General features: G+C 29.8%; 13 protein-coding genes across 13 annotated transcripts; 6 read left to right on the top strand and 7 right to left on the bottom strand.

The window, feature by feature from the left end:
* Nucleotides 1-132: 132 nt before the first annotated feature.
* On the top strand, nt 133-1,416 carry RPT4 (proteasome regulatory particle base subunit RPT4; the record flags this gene model as incomplete). The annotated part of the gene is made up of 1 exon (XM_046080661.1): nt 133-1,416. One exon carries the CDS (start codon nt 133-135, stop codon nt 1,414-1,416), a length of 1,284 nt encoding a protein of 427 aa, XP_045936301.1.
* Nucleotides 1,417-1,523: 107 nt separating this feature from the next.
* HNT3 (DNA 5'-adenosine monophosphate hydrolase) lies at nt 1,524-2,102 on the bottom strand (the record flags this gene model as incomplete). The annotated part of the gene is made up of 1 exon (XM_046080662.1): nt 1,524-2,102. One exon carries the CDS (start codon nt 2,100-2,102, stop codon nt 1,524-1,526), a length of 579 nt encoding a protein of 192 aa, XP_045936300.1.
* A 423-nt stretch (nt 2,103-2,525) lies between these two features.
* On the bottom strand, nt 2,526-3,407 carry MRPL40 (mitochondrial 54S ribosomal protein uL24m MRPL40; the record flags this gene model as incomplete). Its single annotated transcript, XM_046080663.1, has 1 exon — nt 2,526-3,407. The coding sequence occupies one exon, from the start codon at nt 3,405-3,407 to the stop codon at nt 2,526-2,528; it is 882 nt and encodes a 293-aa protein (XP_045936299.1).
* Nucleotides 3,408-3,856: 449 nt separating this feature from the next.
* On the top strand, nt 3,857-6,157 carry SCDLUD_002190 (uncharacterized protein; the record flags this gene model as incomplete). The annotated part of the gene is made up of 1 exon (XM_046080664.1): nt 3,857-6,157. One exon carries the CDS (start codon nt 3,857-3,859, stop codon nt 6,155-6,157), a length of 2,301 nt encoding a protein of 766 aa, XP_045936298.1.
* Nucleotides 6,158-6,373: 216 nt separating this feature from the next.
* CDC31 (centrin) lies at nt 6,374-6,952 on the bottom strand (the record flags this gene model as incomplete). The annotated part of the gene is made up of 1 exon (XM_046080665.1): nt 6,374-6,952. One exon carries the CDS (start codon nt 6,950-6,952, stop codon nt 6,374-6,376), a length of 579 nt encoding a protein of 192 aa, XP_045936297.1.
* A 409-nt stretch (nt 6,953-7,361) lies between these two features.
* Nucleotides 7,362-9,404, top strand: NIP100 (Nip100p; the record flags this gene model as incomplete). Its single annotated transcript, XM_046080666.1, has 1 exon — nt 7,362-9,404. The coding sequence occupies one exon, from the start codon at nt 7,362-7,364 to the stop codon at nt 9,402-9,404; it is 2,043 nt and encodes a 680-aa protein (XP_045936296.1).
* Nucleotides 9,405-9,442: 38 nt separating this feature from the next.
* Nucleotides 9,443-10,795, bottom strand: SPT14 (phosphatidylinositol N-acetylglucosaminyltransferase SPT14; the record flags this gene model as incomplete). Its single annotated transcript, XM_046081450.1, has 1 exon — nt 9,443-10,795. One exon carries the CDS (start codon nt 10,793-10,795, stop codon nt 9,443-9,445), a length of 1,353 nt encoding a protein of 450 aa, XP_045936295.1.
* A 506-nt stretch (nt 10,796-11,301) lies between these two features.
* On the top strand, nt 11,302-13,791 carry SCDLUD_002186 (uncharacterized protein; the record flags this gene model as incomplete). The annotated part of the gene is made up of 1 exon (XM_046080667.1): nt 11,302-13,791. The coding sequence occupies one exon, from the start codon at nt 11,302-11,304 to the stop codon at nt 13,789-13,791; it is 2,490 nt and encodes an 829-aa protein (XP_045936294.1).
* Nucleotides 13,792-14,250: 459 nt separating this feature from the next.
* DAP1 (Dap1p) lies at nt 14,251-14,718 on the top strand (the record flags this gene model as incomplete). The annotated part of the gene is made up of 1 exon (XM_046080668.1): nt 14,251-14,718. The coding sequence occupies one exon, from the start codon at nt 14,251-14,253 to the stop codon at nt 14,716-14,718; it is 468 nt and encodes a 155-aa protein (XP_045936293.1).
* Nucleotides 14,719-14,800: 82 nt separating this feature from the next.
* Nucleotides 14,801-16,039, bottom strand: OSW1 (Osw1p; the record flags this gene model as incomplete). Its single annotated transcript, XM_046080669.1, has 1 exon — nt 14,801-16,039. One exon carries the CDS (start codon nt 16,037-16,039, stop codon nt 14,801-14,803), a length of 1,239 nt encoding a protein of 412 aa, XP_045936292.1.
* Nucleotides 16,040-16,484: 445 nt separating this feature from the next.
* Nucleotides 16,485-18,434, bottom strand: MEX67 (Mex67p; the record flags this gene model as incomplete). Its single annotated transcript, XM_046080670.1, has 1 exon — nt 16,485-18,434. The coding sequence occupies one exon, from the start codon at nt 18,432-18,434 to the stop codon at nt 16,485-16,487; it is 1,950 nt and encodes a 649-aa protein (XP_045936291.1).
* A 740-nt stretch (nt 18,435-19,174) lies between these two features.
* SEC63 (protein-transporting protein SEC63) lies at nt 19,175-21,367 on the top strand (the record flags this gene model as incomplete). Its single annotated transcript, XM_046080671.1, has 1 exon — nt 19,175-21,367. One exon carries the CDS (start codon nt 19,175-19,177, stop codon nt 21,365-21,367), a length of 2,193 nt encoding a protein of 730 aa, XP_045936290.1.
* A 233-nt stretch (nt 21,368-21,600) lies between these two features.
* NAT5 (peptide alpha-N-acetyltransferase subunit NAT5) lies at nt 21,601-22,152 on the bottom strand (the record flags this gene model as incomplete). Its single annotated transcript, XM_046081380.1, has 1 exon — nt 21,601-22,152. One exon carries the CDS (start codon nt 22,150-22,152, stop codon nt 21,601-21,603), a length of 552 nt encoding a protein of 183 aa, XP_045936289.1.
* Between the last annotated feature and the right edge of the window lie 137 nt (nt 22,153-22,289).

Here is a 22,289-nt window from a genome sequence, read left to right as displayed (position 1 = left end):
GGTGGAATATTCTAATAAGATAAAAGTTATTTAACAATTTTTAATAAATTTTAAATTATGTGTGCTTTATTCCATTAGAGACTATCAGATAAAAACAATAACAAACCCACAAACTATAATTAACAAAGAGAAATGAGTGAGGAACAAGATCCCTTATTAGCTGCTTTGAACGGCGGTGATGATAATGTAAGCAATAATAATGAACAGCAACAACCTTCAACAGAAGAATCTGCCGCAATCGATCCTGAGGTTGAAGCTAAAAATAAAGCGCTATCAGCCTTTAAAAAGAAATTGTTAGAACACAGAAGATATGATGATCAATTGAAACAACGTAGGAATCATATACGAGATTTGGAAAAAGAATATGAAAAAACAGAAAATGATATTAAAGCTTTGCAAAGCATTGGCCAATTGATTGGAGAAGTTATGAAGGAATTGAGTGAGGAAAAGTATATTGTCAAAGCATCAACAGGTCCCCGTTACATTGTTGGTGTTCGTAATTCTGTTGATAGATCAAAATTGAAAAAAGGTGTTCGTGTAACACTAGATATCACTACTTTGACGATTATGAGAATCTTACCTCGTGAAACGGATCCGCTAGTCTACAATATGACCACATTTGAGCCAGGTGAAATCTCTTTTGATGGGATTGGTGGCTTAACCGAACAAATTAGAGAGTTGAGAGAAGTTATCGAATTACCATTGAAAAATCCAGAAATTTTCCAAAGAGTTGGTATTAAAACACCAAAAGGTGTCTTGTTATATGGACCACCTGGTACGGGTAAAACGTTATTGGCTAAAGCGGTTGCAGCTACAATAGGAGCAAATTTTATTTTTTCACCTGCCTCTGGTATTGTTGATAAATATATTGGTGAATCCGCTCGTATTATCAGAGAAATGTTTGCATATGCTAAAGAACACGAGCCCTGCATTATTTTTATGGATGAAATCGATGCCATTGGAGGACGTAGATTTAGTGAAGGTACTTCTGCAGATCGTGAAATTCAACGTACATTAATGGAACTTTTGACACAGATGGATGGGTTTGATAATTTAGGCCAAACCAAGATTATTATGGCGACAAATAGACCAGATACATTGGATCCTGCTTTGTTGAGACCTGGTAGATTAGATAGAAAGATTGAAATTGGATTACCGAATGAAGCTGGTCGTCTAGAGATTTTCAAGATTCATACGGCTAAAGTTAAGAAGCATGGCGAATTCGATTTTGAAGCGGCTGTTAAAATGAGCGATGGATTCAATGGTGCTGATATACGTAACTGTATTACTGAAGCCGGATTTTTTGCCATTAGGGATGATCGTGACCATATAGTTCAGGAAGATTTAATGAAGGCAGTTAGAAAGGTTGCTGAAACCAAGAAATTGGAAGGCAAGTTGGAATATCAAAAATTGTAGAATAAGCTGGAAGCATCGTTGGTAGTATTCTCTGATATGATCCTTATATATACGTATATCTAATATATATATATACAACTTAACAAGTTTATTTAATTTAAGTATTATTAATTTTTTTTTGTTTCCCACTCCTGCTTTAAATGTTTTTTCAAAGTGGGTAAATTTTTGAATGGATAATCACAATGACTACATTTTAAAGGTTGTAGTTTTATGTATTTCATTTCAGCCTCCTTTGAAGTTAAATATGGCGGTGGCAATGGCAATTGGTCCCAATCAACGAAAAAAGGCCCATTGAATGCCTTGTAATGCTTAGGGTATTTCAACTTATCACTAACAAAATCATTTGTTATTACATGAATATGCAAGTTTGCTAAGGAGGGAACGTAGTGAATTCCGACTCTTATATCATTAATTTTAATATTATTATCAAAACCACCGTTACTTTTCGAAGTTTCCAATATATAATTTTTAGCCCAGACAATATATTTTTCATATCTAGATTTTTCCTTAAATGTTAATGTTTTAGGATCTTTAATGGTGATTTTATGATCTCTTGGAAGTATCAATAAATGATATTTAGCCTTGGGGAAACTGTCTTTTATTATAACACAGCTATCATCATAAAATAAGGTATTTTCTGAGGTAGGGTTCACAATATACCCTTTAAGTACATATTTCCAGGACATACTTGCAAATATATATTTATTTCTTATTAACAGTAGCTCAACCTGGATTGTTTACCTATTGTATTATACAAAAGTATATATATATATATTCCATTAAGAAACAGATACATATATATGTCCCTTTAATCAATTATTCATCCGTTAATATAAATTGGAAGCAAGAAAAAAAATAATATTATCTTATATGCTTATACAAATTACTTAAACAATGGTAAAAAAAAAAAAAAAAAAAAAAAAAAAAAAAAAAATTATGTAAAAGTAAATATATATACTTGAACTATATACAGATTTTGATATTTCTTGTGTTAATATCACTATTATTTATTTTTTTTTCTTATTTGTTAAGTGAAACATAAACCATATATTAAAAACGAGTATTCACTAGGAATTTTTTTTTTTTAAAATAAAACAAGCTCAATTTATTCATAACATTTCTTTGGACAAATGTTCAAAAACTTTTTCACCGATTTTTTCCTTGGCTTCCTCTGTTAATACACGTTTTTTATAAACAGTTTCTTCTAATTCTTTACGTTCAGCAATGAAATGCATCTTAGTGTCCGTTAACGGCATCTTTGGCGCAACCAACCTCTTTATATCTGCAGTGCTTAATTTCTCATTCTTTCTAGCATATTTCGATTTTTCGTTTCTAATACTAGGTAAAGCAGCTTTTGGAATAGGGGCTTTAACAATACTTTCCACCCAAAAAGTTTGTTCCCTACAAATCGATTGAGAAGTGGCCAGTGGACCATCCTCGTGTTCTTCTGGTTTTGGCCATGGTATAATTAGATCTTCTTGGCCTGACACACATCTTATTGGCATAATCTTGTTGTAGTTTTTATCAAAGTAAGATCCACGGAACACTACATTTTGAATAGCAACAGTCTTTGTTTTACCTGTTTTATCATCCTCAATATCAGCTAAAAGTTTTAAACTACTTTTTAAAACAGCTTTTGGAAAATTTACAACATGAGACTTTTGGCCATCAACCCATAATTCTTTTGGGACAGCGGCTTCAATGGTTGGTCCATTTTCGTTTAAAATATAACTATTGGTATCTTTATTGTGTCGAACAACAACACACACGTTACCTCTACAATCACCATCGGTCACAACTACACGATCACCTGGCATAAACACCCAATCTCTTTCATTTTTATACTGGTTTTCCTTTGTGGCTAGTGGTAGTCTAGGACGCAAAAAATCTGGGACAGATTTTAATAAATATTTATGATAGCGTGGTAATAATTGCTTTGAGATTTCTTTGGTAAAACGAGAACCCGTGTTACTTAAGTGAGAATAGGACATTATTAAAAAAAGATTATTCTTAGTTGAGGTAGGGGGGGGGACAAGTTTTATGTTTATTTAAAGACAAAACTTAAAGAAACAATGATTTATGTTAAAGTTGCACTTGACTAAAAATTAAAAGTTTTCGAAATTTTTTTTTCCATTTTTTTTTATTTTCCATTTTTACTTTAGAATGAATAAATAAAAAGTAATTCGGGTAATGTTACAAGATAATGTAAAAATATTTTTTTTTTTTTTCTTTTTTTTTTTTTTAAGTTGGTTCTTTCTCATTTTTATATCTGTCGCAATATTCATTAATGATATTTTAACTAAGAAGAGAAAAAAAGAAGGAAAAAGAAAAGTCTATATATTCTGTAACTATCTTTATTCCTTTTTTCCTTTTTCCCTTCCACCTTTTCCCCTTTTTAAATCTTTTTTTCTTTTTAAATCGTTTCCTTTTCATAAAGTTGATGTCAGTGAATAGTGATAGTATAAAAAAAAACAATATTATTGTCAATGATCTTCCTGAAAACAATGATAATGTTCAAGACATACAAAAGATTAAGAAAAGAAGAAGAAAAGTTATTAGATCATGCTTATTTTGTAGACAAAGGAAACTGAAATGTGATCATAATTACCCGAAATGTAGTTCATGTGCAACTAGGAATATTGAAAATTGTGTTTATTTAAGCAACGGCACAAATAATACACCTTCCAATGCTGTAGAAAAAAACACAGCCATTACCACCATTGATACAAAAATGTCTATTCTTTCTGGAAAGCAGAATTCCTCTATAGATAACTTAACAGACGATAATAATTTAATGAATGAATACGATGTTTATTCTATCACTGGAGCACATGGAGTTTCAAACAAAAATGTATTGCTTAATCCTTTACAAAATTATGGGTTTTTATTTAGCAAAGAGAATAAAGATGTTTATTTAGGACCAACCTCACTTAAGGCCGGGCTTGTTTTTTCTGATATAAAATTTAACACCAAGCAGCAGAAATTATGGAATATATTTGAAAAAGAACGCTTGCAGTGGAAAGAGGCCAATTTGAGATTGATTAAAAAGGAAATGAAAATAGTGGAAAGATCACAGGTTGGATCTTTACTTTTGGAAATGTGTTCTGTTTTACCCAAGTATTCAGAGATTGAGACATGTGTACGTGAATATTTTAATTCATGTTACCATTCTTTTTTCCATATTTTGGACGAAAGAAAAGTGCTGAAGGATATGGAATCATGTATTATTCATGATGAAAACGATACTGTTATTGAATTAAAATTATTGGAAGAAAGGAATTATTTTTCACTTGCCATAGTATTGTACCTCGTTTTATTTATGCATTTTCAAAGAGAAGCACCAGATGCCATGTTACAATTTTTTTTGGCTTTAGAAGCTATGTCAAGTGGGCCCTTGTGTTTTATAGAAAGAGCCCAATTCTTAATGCTGAGGTTTTTGTTCAAAATATTCAATGAGCCATATATACATTATTTATATGTGTCTTCCCTTGTGGAATCCCTATGCTCCATTATAGTGGTTCTGGGTTTAAACAGAGACATCAGGAAAATTTACACGGGAAAAGAGTCTAAGATAGGTGATATAGCTACTCTTGAAAATTTGTGGTATTGGACTTTGTATGCGGATTATATAACTTCTTTCGAGTTAGGAAAACCCTTATATTTTTCTGATGCACATTTTATGCCATCTGATTTGAAAACTTTTGAAAGAGGAAGATTACCTCTTTTGAAAAGGTTTCTATATATTTCTAGAAAGATTTTAAACGATTTACTGAAGCCAACAGGCATTCCAGCTTTAAAGGTTCATTTACAAATTATAAATAAATTTATGAAGAAAGAGTTTAAAAGAATTCGGTTCTACACAGATGCTAAATTGGTTAAACAAGCTGATTTATTTGAATACCTCGTACTGCTACCGCTAATGGCATTAAGATTATGTATTGGCCATTTTTTTAAACTTTTGTTTGGCACATCAAATACCTGGAATGAAAATGAGTTGATCAGATGTAGTTTTAATACATTGAAAATGTGCACAACTCTTTTAACGGAGGCTGGTTCTAAGGAGAAAGTATTAAGTTCACAGAGAAGTGAATTTATTTTTGCAAAACCACTTTTAAATATTGCATGGGCCATAAGAAAATGTACCGTAATTAGATGTTACAAAGATTTTTTTAACAACTTATATAATACGGATGGTGTGTTTGAAAATTGCACAAAAGATTCCGGGAAAAATAATTTATTGGATCAATTAATTAACTCGTTGGATTCCTTTAATGCCAAAATCTGCTACAAAAGGTCTAATTATATTGTAGCTTTTCAAAAATATTGTGAATATTTAGATGAATATTATGACGCTGAAAATAAAACTATTAGTATGTCTACAAATACCACTCTTCAAAGTATCCAATTAAAAGTTATCGAGAAGTTGTCTAGATCACTTCTTTCAGAGGCTATTACTGAAAATACTAATTTTGAGGCATCGGACCAAATAAACACTACTTCTAATGAAACCGATGATTCTGTCAGCAATATCACTGGTAGTCTCAGTGCTCATTCTATAGAAATTACTGACAGTAGTCCGCAGCATTTTCAAAATAATTTTAATGATCAAACTATAAATGATAAACAATATTTATTTTCTACTAATTCTGATTTTTTGACTTTAGAAAATTTACTTGGTGAAGATGAGACTGGAATGTTTGACATTTTAGATTTGGATTTGAAACAATTTCTTTCTATGTGATATTTACAACAACCACTTACTAAGCTGTGTAATCAAATATTGTTAGTTATAATTAAGTTTTTATTTTTATTTTTTTTTGTTTAAAATACGTATCATTAAAAGAATATACATATCCATATATATATAACAGGTTTACAATGATATTATTTAATAATTTTACAATCTATTCAACACTTATGTTATTAATCCTTACCCCTTGCCCCATTTTTCCAAGCCTTATTCTGTACATAAAGCAATAAATTCTTCTTCATTAATAGCACCATCATTATCTAAATCAAATTCATCAATCATCGCTCTCAATTCATCATCAGTTAAATTTTCCCCTAGCTCTTTAGCAACCCTTTTTAAATTATGAAAAGTTATTTTTCCAGTATTATCATCATCAAATAGTTTAAATGCTCTTCTAATTTCCTCTATTGGATCTCTCTCAAGTATTTTTTCAGCAGCTACTTTAAAAAAATTTTCGTATTTTATTAGCCTAGAACCATCTTCATCATATTTATCCAAAATTTCTAACAACTGTCTCTTATCTAAATCAAATCCTAACGCTCTAAACGCTACTTTCATTTCATGATAATCTATGTATCCGTCATTGTTCATGTCAAACAAGGTAAAGGCTTCAAATATTTCTTGCTTTTGTTCTTCAAGTAGTTCCTCATTTGATTGAAATTCGGTATTTCTAGTACTGCTGGTTCTTGATTGTATATTATTAATACCACTTCCTGACAATCTTTGAGCTGGTGAAGGTGATGCTAAACCATTACTCAATCTGATATTTTTGGTTCTTTTACTCATATTAAAAATCTATTGTATTCCTTTTTCTTCTTTTCTTTTTTTTTTTTTTCCCCTTTTACTTTTACTTTTATATTTATATTTATGTGGTCATAACAGCTGGAGAGTATATATATTTTTAATAATCTAATAAAAATTGTGAATAGATATAGCTTGTTGACATGAAAAAAACTTGATTGAGTTATAGATGTTAGTAGTAAACAATTGTTTTCAAATTTCATTAACATGTTCACTTTTATTTATTGGTTTCGGCGGGTGTTTTTGTTAAAACTTAACCGGCCTTGCAATAAAAAATTTTTTTATTTTTTTAGATAAATAAATAAATAAATAAATAAATAACAACATCTTTCCTTTTCAAATATAATATTACAAGAAATAGAAAAAACAAAAAAATAAAAAAGGACTAAAACTAATGAACAAAGAAGATGTCGAAAGATTAAAAAATATCATTAGTAAATTAGAAAACAAGGTTTACTTGTTGACTCAGAAGTATCATGAATTAGAAATTGAAAAAAATAAAAAGAGTAATGATAGCACTTTAGAACAACAATTAGAAGAACTGATTATCGATAAAGAAACTTTAGAGGAATATAATGCCATTCAAAAATTGGAAATTGATAATCTTTTGACTAAGAATCAAAATTTACGACAGAGGTTAAATACTTTAGTAGAAACTACTAAATATGGTGATTTAACCTTGAAATATGTAGAACTACAACAGACTTTGAATGAATTATCAAGTAAATATACAACTTTAGAGAAAGATAAAACACAAAAAATACAAGAAATTGATGACTTAAAGTCAACTATCCAGGTTTTAGAATCGGACTTAGATAATACTTCTAAAGAATTAGTTACTACACTACACAAACTTGATGAATTGATACCACTAGAAGATATCACATTAATGGAAATTGTGGACAAGTTGACAGCAGAAAATCTAGATTTGAGTGAAAAAATTGAATTATTATATACTGAAAATGAAAAGATACAAACTCAGTTATGTAATGAAAAAGACTTAAGCAACAACTATCAGTTGTTTAACACTGAATTGACCAAGGAAACTCTAAATTTACAACAAAAACTTGAAGAAATAGTTTTTAAATTATCCAAACTTAAAAAAGAATATGATGATTCGAAATTATTACTAAAAAAAAGGGACATTGAGATTTCAAGGTTTCAGATTGAAATGGAAAATATTAGCCATTTAAAAACCATAGCAGAATTAAAGAACAAGTTGTATTCCAAGGTTAATTACAGCTCCTTGCAACTTTCCATTTTTTTAATTGAATTGGCCAAGCAGGTTATTAGTAATAACCACGTATTCAACATTGAAACTTATCAAAAAAAAATAGAAATATCATATAATTTAATTTATTTGAGTTTCATTTACAAAAGTTTTCCACAGTTAATAGTACGTAAAGAACTCACAACAAATATTATACAATTTTTGGATTTTAACAATATATCAATACCTTCGTTAGATGCTATTGTATCGCCACATTTAAATTATATATACGAGACTTTATTTTATTTGGTAAATTTTTTACTTTCAGATATGATTAGCAATATACCACAAACTGGAAGTATCCAAGTACTTTACGAAAAACGTTTAGAAATAGAAAATTTGTTAAAAACAAAATGTTCTGAACTAGAGAGTACTGAAACATATTGTGTTAACGAAAAGCCAAATTTAATATTTGAAAAGTTTCATTTAATGATTGTGTTGCCCTTACTTGATATTATCCATAATTTAAATGATGAGAAGATAGCAGTAGTGATAAAGAATTTAAACCAGTATGTGGATTTTGTTCAACATTGGGAAGTGACATCCATAAAAGATACCAACAAACCAGTCTCCCAATTTCAAGAGTTACCATTAATCCCTTCAGAACAAGAAACCAGTAAGAGAGAAAACTTTAAATTGTACCAAAAAAAAGTTGAGGAATTAAATCTCAAAATTAAAACATTAGAGTCTAAAATAGTCAAATTATTAAAGAATGAACAAAATCTAAAGAGCTTGACATTTAATATGGACGAAGTTCAAAGGCAAAATGAAGAAATGAAGACGAAATATAAAACACTGGAAATTGAAAATATAAAATTAAATGAGCGGATTATTGAATTATCAATAGCTTCTTTTCAAAAATTGAAATCTAAAAATTTTGTTCAAACTTTTCAAGTCTATAGCGCTTGGGATAAAGTTGAGTTGTTACAAAAAATTAATGACTTACAAGAATATATATCAAAAACAAGTAGCAAGACAGAAAATGTAACTTATGATTGGCTTGATGAATGGGAATTTAAACCGCATAAGAAATTGCATACAAAATTCAAAAATAATTTCCACGAATTAAACCATTTAAGCAAGAAAATAGTGACAAATCCAGGAAAAATAAATCCATCTATTAAATTATATAATTTGTTAACAAATTTCAATGACACATCTATATAGTTTTTCTTTTTTTTTTTTTTTTTTTATTTTCTTTATATCTATTTCTTTCGATGATTCCATTTTATAGCTTTGTCAATTCTGTCTCTTGGATGAACCCACTCTAAAAATAGATAAAATAGTATATCAACAATTGCGCACAATGCAAACAAACATCTAGCCATCATACCATTGCCAGTATCCTTATTATTGTTAAAAAACCTTTCTACAATTTCCAACCAATTTTTGGGTTTATCACTCCTATTTACAGCATTATCATAAACTTTGACAGTTCTTTTCGCCACGTCTTTCCAATCATAGATCTTCGCTATTTCATCGTGAAAAGTTGTGGTATCATATCCATTTCTAATTAATTCAATAGCTTTAGTAGTGGCTTTGACCAAACTTGAAACTGATGTATTTTCTGCAAAAATGGTCATATGTTTTGGCAATACTTCTGGTATACCGCCAACCACTGTGGTGACAACTAGCAGTCCACAGGAAGCTGCTTCTACTAATACGGTACCAAATGCTTCAATCAAGCTAGCGTGCAAGTAAATATCACCTTGACACATAACATCTCTTACTTTTTCATGTTGGACAGATCCAATTAATTGAACTTTTTCTTGTAATCTGTAAGTTTCAATCATCTGTTGGAAATCTATAAATTTAGGACCGTCGCCTGCTATTATAAAGTTAACCTTTGGGTTATTTTCGCAAATCTTAGGAATTAAGTGTGTCAAAAGATCGGCCCCCTTGTTGGGAAATAATCTTGATATAACTATAATGGTAATTGGGTCATCTGGTTTCCTTGATTTTTTCAAAAAAGCTAAATTTTCGTCCGGCTTAAAGTCATCAGGAACTACTGCATTAGGAATGACAGATATTTTGGAATGATCAAACATAGTTCTTAAGCACATATTTTCCTTTGTTATATTGGAAACGGCTATTAATTGATCAACTAATGTGGTACTAAACTTCAATAACTTGTTAATTAAAATAGACCCCAATGTGTCGAATCCATATAAAGAATGGTCTGTGAAAACTGTGGATAGCCCCATTATAGATGCATGAACTAATGCTTCATGAGCAAATGTTGAAACACTTCCATGTGAATGTACTATTTGAACATCTTCCCTAATAAATATATCTCTCATTATGGGAAATGTAGAAAAGACTGTTGGAAAGGTAGTTTCTCTATATAGGACAATATACGGCACATAATAAACTTTAAGACCATTTGATAGATACCGTATCCCTCTTCTATTTTTATATGAATGTGTTATAATGCAAACGGAATGACCAAGTTCAATGAGCTTTTGGGATAAATGGTGCATGTGAAATTCAACACCGCCTAATTGTGGATAGAAAAAATCGCATACCATAGCAATATTATACTTTTTTTGTTCTCTCATCCATCCAATTAAGTTTTAATAGCATAGACACTAGATACGAACGCTTTTATTTAATTTTTTTTTTTTTTTTTTTTTTTACTTCGTGCTTTCTATACAATAGCATACTCAAAGCTGAATTAAAAATGAAGTTATAATAATTTCCTTGAAAATATTGAGTCTAATTTTTTTTTTTTTTTTTTTTTTTTTTTTTTTCGGAAATAAGAGTAAAATACTGCAAGCTACCGGTCTATCGGACAGGACACTTTTTATTTAATTATGTTATTTTAATTGACTGTCAATTAACGCAGAAAAAGAACAAGAAAAAGAAAAAGCATTTATTTATATATATATATATATTCTTTACTATGTTCTTCAACATTTACTTAAATATAGTTCATAATAGCAATAACCATCATTAATCTTATTAAAAATTCTTAAATATTAAATTCAATAACCATAACGTATATTTTTACTAGTAAGAGTGATTAGGAACAACAAAAGCTAACTATAGTTTTTCAATTTAAATCATGCCTCGGTACGAAAGAGTAAATGACACAGAGGATAACGATTTACCATCCAATCCACCTAATTATGACGATCTCGAAATTGGGCATTCAGAAGAAGAAAGTGATTCTGAACATCAAGTGCTTTTAAACGGTTCATCTAATAATGAAAATAATGATATCAATAATACTACTGGTGTGAATTTGAATAATAGTGGTAGCCTTGAAGCGGGAGTTCCTCCACTCATGATGGATTATGAAGAAGAAGATGGAGAGGAAGCAGAAGAAGAAACATACGACTTAAGGAGACGAAAACTGCTAGACTTTTGCTCAAAGATAAAAAAAATGAGTTATAAGTTTTATACTAATCTACTTATTCCGATCCATGAAACTACAGTGTGTCCGTTGATTGTGTTTTATGGTGTTTTAAGTAGAAAGATCGACTTTTATTTATCGAAATTGGGAAATCCATTAATAATGAGAAGGTTTGTTTACGTTGTGTTAATGAGTGTGATTGCTTATATTGTAACCATAATAGGTTTAAATAAGACTGATTCTGGTATCAACGGAATGTTTTCTGATCAGGATGAACTTTTGCATTATGCTAAGAGGTGTGTTGATTTGGCCAAGTTTGAGCAGGATTTGGAATATTTGAGTAGCATGCCTCATATAGCCGGTACAAAGGGTGATTTAGCTATTGCGGACTATGTCTATGAATCATTCAGCAATAATGGTATTAAATCGGTTTATAAAACATCATACCAATCATATTTGAATTATGCAAGTAATGCTTCGTTAGTTTTGAAACCAAGAGCTGGTGGTGAGTTTAAAATAGATTTAAGTGAACTAAATTTTAATCCTTTATCTACAAATGGTAAGCAACATGATGCTACGTTAATATATGGTGGGTATGGTACTTGGAGTGACTATGAAAAATTGCATAACAATATGAGTATCGACTTTTTCCAAGTTATTATGGTTTTGAAATATGGGGATTTGGTCAGCGAACAAATACTCATTGCGCAATCCCACGGTGTCCAGGGTATAATATTTATAAGTGATGGAGAGGATGATGATGATGACAATATTCAAATGAAAGGTGTAGGATTACCTCAATTTGGCACTGGTGATCCGCTAACTCCTGGGTGGTCATCGAACCTACCCAATAGAATTGATTTAGATAAATCCCTATTAGTACCTAAAATTCCTACCATTCCTTTGTCTAGAAAACAAGCGGTTATCTTAAAAGATATGTTGGAAGATATAGGTGAAGAATGGGACGACGGCTGGTTTACTGGTGATAGCCATGCTATATTAGTTGATATGGAAGTCGAAACAGAGGCTGATGCCTTCCATCCTAGTTGGGATATAATGGCTAAAATAGACGGTAAAGAGCAAAACGACAAGGCCATAATAATAGGTGCTGCAAGAGATTCCGCATGTAATGGTGCCCTTTATCCTAATTTCTCAACTGCAGTTTTAATGTCTCTGGTGCAGTTATTTCAACAAATCAAATACAAATACAATTGGAAGCCTTTAAGAAATATATATTTTATATCATACGATGCATCTTATTATAACTATGCTGGCTCCACTGAGCTGTTGGAAGATCAATTGGGTAGGATTAAACATGAAATTTACACATACATTGATATTTCACAATTAGGTATTGGCATTAATGAATTGAATATCCAGTGTAATCCTATGTTGACTGATTTCTTTGCAAAATTAAATGACAAGTTTGATTTCCACATTAAAACTGAAAATGTGCATCAATATGGAAATTGGATTCCATATATGTCAAATGGGATACCCGTAGTGATTTTAGCATCACCTGAAAACAAAAAGGGAGAGACTCCTTTGGATAGTTGTTCCGATACCTGGAAAAATTTAAGAGAAGTATTGTACAAGGAATATAAAGATGGGAAAGGTTGGGATAGAACTTCAAGATTGATACTATACACATTGGAGGTAGTATTAAAATTTGTTGATGATCCAATAATTCCATTTAATTTTGCCACTTTTGTTGACAATTTGAAAGACATATTTGAAGATTTAAGATCCCAGATATCAGAAATCAACGATGAGAACGTTTCAAAACTAGATCTAAGGTCCATAGAATCATCTTTGGCCACTTGGCATAGTATTGTCAAAGAATGGGAAAAGGTTTTAGATATGTGGGGTCAAGTTGTTATCGAAGAGGGGCAAAATGTTGAACCTAATTTGATTTCTGTTCATAGGTGGTCTTGGAATAGAAAATTAGCGTTGACACCTACAAAGCAGATTGACGCTGGCGGATTACCAGGGTTAAGAAAATTCTACAAAAATGTTTTATTTGGACCAACATTATGGACAATAACCGACGGAGAACATGATTCTTGGTCATTCCCTGGCGTAAGAGATGCAATACACGATAAGGATTGGAATAGGGCACAAGAACAAATTAATGCTGTTAGCAATGCCTTAGAGCAGTCTGCAAAATTTTTCAGAGATGAGAGCTTTACTGATGTGTAATTTCCAGTTATGTATATTCTTTCTACTTGTTCTTTATTCTTTGTTGTTTTTATTGGATTTATTTAATTACATATGGACAATATTTGGGTTTTGATTTAAAATATATCTTTATTATTATTATTTTGGGTATAAAATAAACGATGAGAAAGGGAGATGGTAATACCATTATTAAATTTATAAGAATTCCGGACTCAAAAATAAATTTTTTTTTTTTTTTTTTTTTTTTTTTTTGAAAGTTTACTGGAATCTTCATAACTACAATTTTAATTTTTTATTCCCTTTTTTTATTTAAAAAAAAAAAAAATAAACTAACCATTCTTTTTTTTTTTTATATCTATAAAAGTAATACAGTTGTATACAGATAGTTGGTATATACAGAAGTTATTGCTTACATCTATTAAAATATTGGACAAGATATATATATATATATATTACCGCAACCATTTTATAGAACCAACCATGTCTTTTTTATATAATATGATTTTTGGCAAAGTTAAGGAATCAGAAGATCCAACAGGTATAACTAACAACGCGTCCACAAATAACAAAGATGCAAGTTCAACCAGTGAACCAGTTGTAGAACAAAAATTTACTTTACGTACCTTGAATAAATATAATGGACATGACGATCCAAGAATTTTTATTGCAGTTAATGGAAATGTTTATGACTGTACTCCTGGTAGACAATTCTATGGACCAAGTGGCCCATATAATAATTTTGCAGGATCTGATGCCTCAAGAGGTTTAGCGCTTAATAGTTTTGACAGTGAAAATATTAGAGAATGGGATCAGCCAATTGATGACTTAAGTGATTTATCACCCGCACAAAGGAAATCTTTGGAAGATTGGGAGGCTCATTTTGCCAAAAAGTATACACGTATAGGTGAACTAATTTCAGCTTCACCAGCTTATTCAGATGATGAATAAATTATTGATTTGTTAATACACAATTATATTTATTTATTTTTTATTTTTTTTTTTTTTTTTTTTTTTTTTTTCTGTATATAATTTACTTTTGGAAGGCGGTTTTTATTTCCAAATAGTTATTAAACATATTATGGGCTACTTTTAATGAATTTATCATATCACTACTTGTTGCCACTTCATCTAATTTATCACCACCTTTGGATCTTCTATCATAACTCCTGTTGTTGGTGATATATTGATTACTGTATTTGCCTGATAATAACATAGTATCATCAAAATCACTATCTAATCTTGTAGTACTAATACCATCAGTATATAATTCTTCCATATTAGGCTTTGTTTCTTTTTCTATTTTGTTTAGAAAATCTGTTATTTTTAATTTTGTGTTATTGTAAGGTGTTCTAATCATGTCTAAATGTGGATGTTTTTCAATCATGTGATATTTTTCTTGATCAATATTATAATTGGAATTTTTATTGTTCTTGCTCTGGTGCGTATTGTCATTGGATTCGGTAAATAATTTATCAATAGTTATATTATCCCTTGGCAATTGAATGAAAAAGTTTTTATCAATTTGCAATCTCTGATCACCTTTCCTGTTATTAGCATCAGTAGTAACATTTGAATTTGGAATAGCAGTTGTTTTGATTATATTTTTTTTATTCAAACTGATTTTTACATCTGCCAATTCGTTCAATTTTTGATAAATATGATGCTCTTGAACTGTTTTCATCAAGAGTTCTTCTTTTTCGTCGTCATTAATATCAATGCTACTAAATTTGTCCTGTAAATTTGGCTCCGGAAAAGTTGAGGTTAATTTCATATTTAATTTTTTCAATTTATACTTTCTTTTGCTGATGTGTAATTTAGATAATGTCGAACGTTCCAAAATGGTAATTTGTGGATAATTGTTTTGTTTATTATTAGTAGTAATATCATTTTTATTATCAGCTGAAATTTGAGGTTTGATACTGTTTTGTTTTCTCGAATTGTTACCTACAACATTATTTTTTACTGTGCAATAATGATTATAATCGATAATTAATAATGGCTTTTTAGAATTATTAGTTTTTCCCGGCTTTCTATACCATTTTCTTTTTTTAACGCTTCCAAATTGATTATAAGATTTACGTATTACACCATTTTTATTTCTATCTCTGGTAATTTTTGCTTTAAATTGTACTTGTCTATCAAAACAGTGTATTCTATGTAAATTCCATCTATTTCTTAATTTTTGTAAAGTTATGATTTTTAAAATATAATTTGATGCCTGTTTAAAATAGCGTCCTTTAGACTTCCTTGGTGGCGGTGGTGCTCTCATAATTATCCAATGTTTGCTGTATGTGATTATATATGTTTTTTTTTTGTAAATATATATATATATATTTTACATAAATTAGAAACAGAATATTTAAATATAAGTTTCTATAAATTTAGTACTTTACAAAAAAAAAAAAAAAAGGAAAATGTCTGTATTTTTTTTTTTTTTTTTTTTTTTTAACTTTTAGTGTCAGCTATTTCATCTCAATATATATTAATGTCACAATAGTAAGTTATACATTATTTAATAATTTTAATACAAGCAAAATAAAAAGAAAAAAAATGATATTAAAAATATACAAGTGTAAAGGAATAGAAGTAAAAAAAAAAAAAAAAAATCCATATAACTATTAATAACACTTTCAATCCAATTTTCCCTTTTCTTTGTTTCTACACCTTTATTTTCAAATATCATTAAATAAATTCTACATTAACTGTTTCTTCCTCTACATGCCATAAGCTTCTCTTGGAATGTTGTTTATACTTGATTGAAATCCTCTAATGGCAACATCGTAATTCCAACCACTTTGCTCACATAACATTAAAGTATATTGAACATTCAATTTGGTTTCTAAGTGTATTTTATTCACCAAAATTAATTGTTGCATGTTTAATTTGGATTTAATCTCGGGAGGAATTTGTAATGTTGTTGTTGTACTTGTATTGATAATATTGTTAGCGCTTGCATTAGACATATTGGTACCAGCTGAAGTTGGTGGAGTCAGTATAGCCCCTGATTGTTGAACTTGTAATGGTTGTTGAACTTGTAATGGTTGTTGAACTTGTAATGGTTGTTGAACTTGTAATGGTTGTTGAGCCTGTAGTGGTTGTTGAACTTGTAGTGGTTGTTGAACTTGTAATGGTTGTTGAACTTGTAGTGGTTGTTGAGCTTGTAATGGTTGCTGTTGTGGTTGAACTTTTGTTTGTGATGGCGGTGATTTGACCCATGAACCTTCAACATATGCTCTAACACATAACATATCTGATGCAACTATGACAGAATTACCTTGGGGAATAACCAACCAAACTCTGTCAAATGCTTTTTTACCCAATCTATTGTTATTATTATTGTTATTATATCTTCTATTTCTATTGTTTGACTTATTGCTATTAGATGCAAGATCTCTATCCAGATCTGGTTTACCCACTTCCTCATAAAATCCATGCAAAGTTATAATAAATCCCGGAGCAAATCCCCACGACTCAACAGAATAATTATGAGGGCTCTCTAATAAGAAATGTTTTGTCTTTGGTAAAGATCTAAATGCCTTTTCAATTTGTTCTAAGCCGACATTTAATCTTTCAAGTCTTGACTTCGAACTAGATACTTTAGAAATATTTCTAGACAACGGTAAATAAAGTCCAAACGATGGATCTTGATCTGAATTAGGAGTGGTACTAGTGGGGATAGAAGAATCAACAGAAGTAGAAAATTGTGATTGCGGAGTATATAATTGTAATAACTGTGTTCTTGTGTTGCTATCCCATAAATTCAAAAAGTTGGATATAAAATCAGTTGCATATTGACCTAGTTGATCGTTTTCCCAAAAAAATTGTTTTTTATAAAATGGTAAATTTAGTATTGAATTCAATTTAGTTTCGTCCCTAACATATACGTTATCCAATAAAATCAAACGGGGGAAGAGTCTTAACATTTCGTTTTTATAACTCAAGTCGTTGGTAATAGGGTTATTCGTTAAAATCAATTCCCTCAAGTATTTAAATTTGTTTTTCCAATTTTCTAAACTTCTAAATTTACTGATTTGATTATTGGCTAAACATAAATTCTTCAAAGTCGGGAAAGTTAAAGCCATACTATTCAACCCATTAACATCCTTTAAATTGTTGTCACTTAAATTAATGCTTTCTATAATAAAAGCAGGGTTTTTACCGCTTTCACTCTCTGCTAATTTCATTAAAGCAGGGAACATTTTAGATTGGGTCGATAGAGAACTGAATAAACCATTTGATACTAAAACAGGGTCTTGATGTAATGCACTTAAATCTAACATTTTTAATTGGGGATTAAACCTTTTATACAAAAACTCAGTTAATAGCTTAATAGTATTATTAGTAGTACCGACACCAGTACCATTTTGGTCGTTAATAATATTAAACTTTAATGCATTGCCGGCAAATCTTATACCATTGTAATTAAGTAAGTTGTTAGCCTGAGTAATATTATTTACAAAGCCATAAACTAATTGGCCATCGATATATGAATCAACAACAGCAATTCTTGTTTTTCTAGATATAAAATTAATTACGTCATTTTGAGTAGCATTTTGCCAGCCATTTATACTTATTTTGACTTTATTACTATTAACATTTTGTTGGGCCAATTGTGATAAATTGTTGGGATTATGGAAATTGGTATTATTGAATCTATTTATCATGACAGGGTTATATGTGGTATAGTATTAAAGTGACAATGGCGAGGGTGATGTTGAGAGAAACGAACTGAAAAAGACGTGAAGCCAGATCTTTTGGGTTTCTCTTCCTTAAGTGTAATTCTTGGAATTATGGGGGGGGGGGGAAGAAGAGAGAAGAGAGAAGAAAGAAGAGAGAAGAGAGAAGAAAGAAATAAGAGTAAACAACAAAGAGAGAAATAAAGTTGAAGTTAAAGTAAAAAAAAAAAGATTATAATTTATTCAAGTTGTTATTTCAACAAGAAAAAAGAAAAAAGAAAAAAGAAAAAAAACTCTGTTACCCGACTACAAAAATAAACCACTCCAACCGGGTAACAAAAGAAATGAAGATAATTTTCAAGCTGTAAATCAAAACAACAACACCCATACACCATCAGAATATAACAGTGTGTATCACGTGCCAAAAACAAAAACAAAAACAAAAACAAAAACAAAAACAAAAAATTAATAAAAATGCGTTGTCAAATTTAGAAAATTGAAATGGAAATAAGCTTGAATTTTATTACGAACAAATTTTTTTTTCTCTTTTCTTTCATTTTCGCCTTCTTGAATTTTTGCCAACATTTCATTTCTATTTAACCTCAAAGTTTGTTCCATTTATGAAAGCTTATCAACTAAATAATCCCAACAAATCCTCACTCAGTTACCATACTGAAGAAAACACATTTTAAATTAAAAAAAATCAGAAAAAAAATAATAATTACAGAATGGCCTTGAATTATGATTATGACGAGGATTCTCAAACATGGCCTTTTTTTTTGTTAACTATCGCCTTAGTTATATTAATACCATGCACTTTAAAACATTTCTACAACATCTTCTTTTGTCCGTCTTTCGAACAAGAAAACGCTGAGCATCAACAGGCACCCAAGGATAAAAACATCACCGTCACTGCTCAATTGAAAAACAAATACACTAATGTCAATATAAAACAATTTCGCACCAAATATTACAAAAAATTCTTTAAACGTAGTATTTTATCAAGAAAAACTTTAATCATCACTGTTGCCTGGATATTAATTTCCATATTAATTCAAAATAAAATTAATGGCAACAGTTCTTTAAGGGAAAATGCTCTAAATTCATTATTTGATCCATATGAATTGTTAGGTTTAGGTACTGCTACTGATGCCACCGAAAAGGATATTAGATCTGCTTATAGAAAGTTATCGGTCAAGTTCCATCCAGACAAATTACCTCAAAACTTAAGTGATGAAGAGAGGGACAAACTACAGGAAAAATTTGTTTTGATTACCAAGGCTTATAAAGCATTGACTGATGAATTGACTAGAGAAAATTATTTGAAATATGGTCATCCAGATGGTCCCCAAACTACTTCCCATGGTATCGCATTACCTAAATTTTTAGTAGGTTCCTCCATTGCTGCCTATTGTGTAATTGCCTTTTATATAGTGGTGCTAGGTGCTATTTTGCCCATCGTAGTTAACAGGTGGTGGTCAAAAACCAAATCTGTGACTAAAAAAGGCATTCAGGTGGAAACCTCCAATTATTTTATTAGTATTTTGTTTAATTATAAGCCAACTGAAATTGTGACTGTTGAGACCGTTTTACAATGGTTATCTAATGCTTATGAATACAAAATGTGGTACCCTCATTTGACCAATGAAGATTTTTATAGGTATTTGAAAAACCATGTGAACAGAGTTAACGAAGACGATAATGAAATCAAATACAGAATTGTTTCAAAAACCCATTCTTTATTGTTATCTTTATTAGAAATTTCATGTGCCTTTAGATATGCTGATATTTCATTAACAATTTTGGAAACCAGCAAATGTATTATACAAGCTACGATGCCATCAAAACATGCCCAACTATTACAATTACCGAATGTTTCTATAAATTCATTGAAGAAAGCCAATAATCAAGATACGAAAACTTTGGGTAAACTATTTACTTTAACTGAAAATGATGCTATGGAAAAATTGGGTATCAGTAACATTGAAGATTTGCATGATACGTTAACCGTTGCGTCCAAAATTCCACAGTTAATCTTGTTAAGATCTAAATTTGTAGTTTCCGGAGAGCCAGTTGTTACCCCGGGTGCAATTTCCCATATAGACTTAAAAATATTGATTCGTTCCCCCAAGCAAAAGTTTATTCAAGCAGATAAATTTCCAGAAGATTTTGTGAATAGAAATGATGAATTATATGATGATTTTGAAAGTCAAAGAGATCCATTTACATCGGCTGTTAAAAATCAACCACTAACTCCATATATTTATGCTCCTCATTTTCCAGTTGAAAAAAGAGCAACTTGGTACGCATTAGTTATTTCTCAAAAGGATAATAAAATAATTCAAACACCATCTATGGTTTCTCACTTATCATTTGCTAATTTATCCGATAAAAATATCAAATTATATCAAAAGACTATTGATAATGATCCCAAAATTCACGATTTTAACCCTGAAGACTGGGTTGTTGGCACTATTAAGGTGCCGTTCAGCCAACCTGCTCCACAAGAAAAAGGTATGTATTTTTATAGAATTGTTGTTTCTAGTTGTGATTATTTTGGTTGTGATTTAGATGCTACGATTGTTTTAGAAGTTAAAGATGCACCTGTGGAAGAATTAAAAACTAGTGATGATGATGAACTTGAAGATAGTGATGAGGATGAAGAGAGTAATGCTGCTGACGAAGAAAATGAAGATGAAGATTATTCAAGCAGTGAATTCACTGACATAGATACTGATACAGAAGAAGAAGAAGAAGAAGAAGAAGAAGAAAAAAAAATAATGATGAGAAAGAGGAAAAAAACAAAAAAGAAGAAGAGAAAAAAGATAAAGAAACTAAAGCTTAATAGTTTGAGTAAGTGTTGTTTTACCCTTTTTTTTTTTCTTAGAAAAAAGAAAATAAGGCTAAAAACAATATTCTAAAAGAGTTATTAATGTTAAAGTACTATATATTATCATAAGAAAACGTTATATCTGCTTTAAACAACCGAAGATTACTCTTTATTGTTCCTCCTTCTATAAAAGCTTCATTCATTTTTATTATTATTATTATTATTTTTTTTTTTTTTTTTTTTTTTTTTTTTGTACATTTATAGCTTAATATACCAGTAAATATGTTGATAGTATTTTATATTTTATTATAAAAAAAAAAAATATTACAAGGTCTTAACCATTATAATGGCATTGCAGCTATTGCCGTCATTTAATTGGTACATATTGGGTAAAACATCACTTTCTACAAAACCCAGCTTCTGGTACCATTTTATAGCAGGCAGGTTGTTGACAGAAACATGAACGTATATTTTATGAATAAATGATTTTTTACATTCATCTTCCACATAGTTCAATAATTTTCGACCGATTCTTTTATTTCTGTACGGTCCGAGGATTGCTATTATTTCAATATATATTCCAATTGGTATAATGTTATTTTTATTGAATAAAGTTTTGGCCTTTATACATCCAATTGGTATACCGTGATATGCTGCTAATTTTGTGTAAAAAATTTCATTTTTAGAACCATGTACAACTTTCTTTTTGTTGCTGGTAGTTGTATAACTTTCAAAAGGGAGTATTTTATAGAAATATTCCATTGGGTAATGGATTGGCAGTACCTTATTTGAAATTATGTAGAGATTTTGGATATTATTTTTGGTAACATCCAATAATTCACAATTATATTCATTGTGCTTCATTTTCATTTTCATTTTCTCTTCTATTTTTTTAAATTTTTTAAATTTTTGTCAAGATATGAACAATCTACTCTAAAAATTATCCACATTAAAAGTACAAATTTTTTTTTTATTTTTTTTTATTTTTTTTATTTTTTTTTTTTTTTTCGAAT

This window comes from Saccharomycodes ludwigii, chromosome II (genome assembly GCF_020623625.1).
Source record: "Saccharomycodes ludwigii strain NBRC 1722 chromosome II, whole genome shotgun sequence".
Taxonomy (NCBI): Eukaryota; Fungi; Ascomycota; class Saccharomycetes; order Saccharomycodales; family Saccharomycodaceae; genus Saccharomycodes; species Saccharomycodes ludwigii.
The sequence above is the reverse complement of the archived record's forward strand: the minus strand, read 5'-3'. Positions and strand labels throughout refer to the sequence as shown.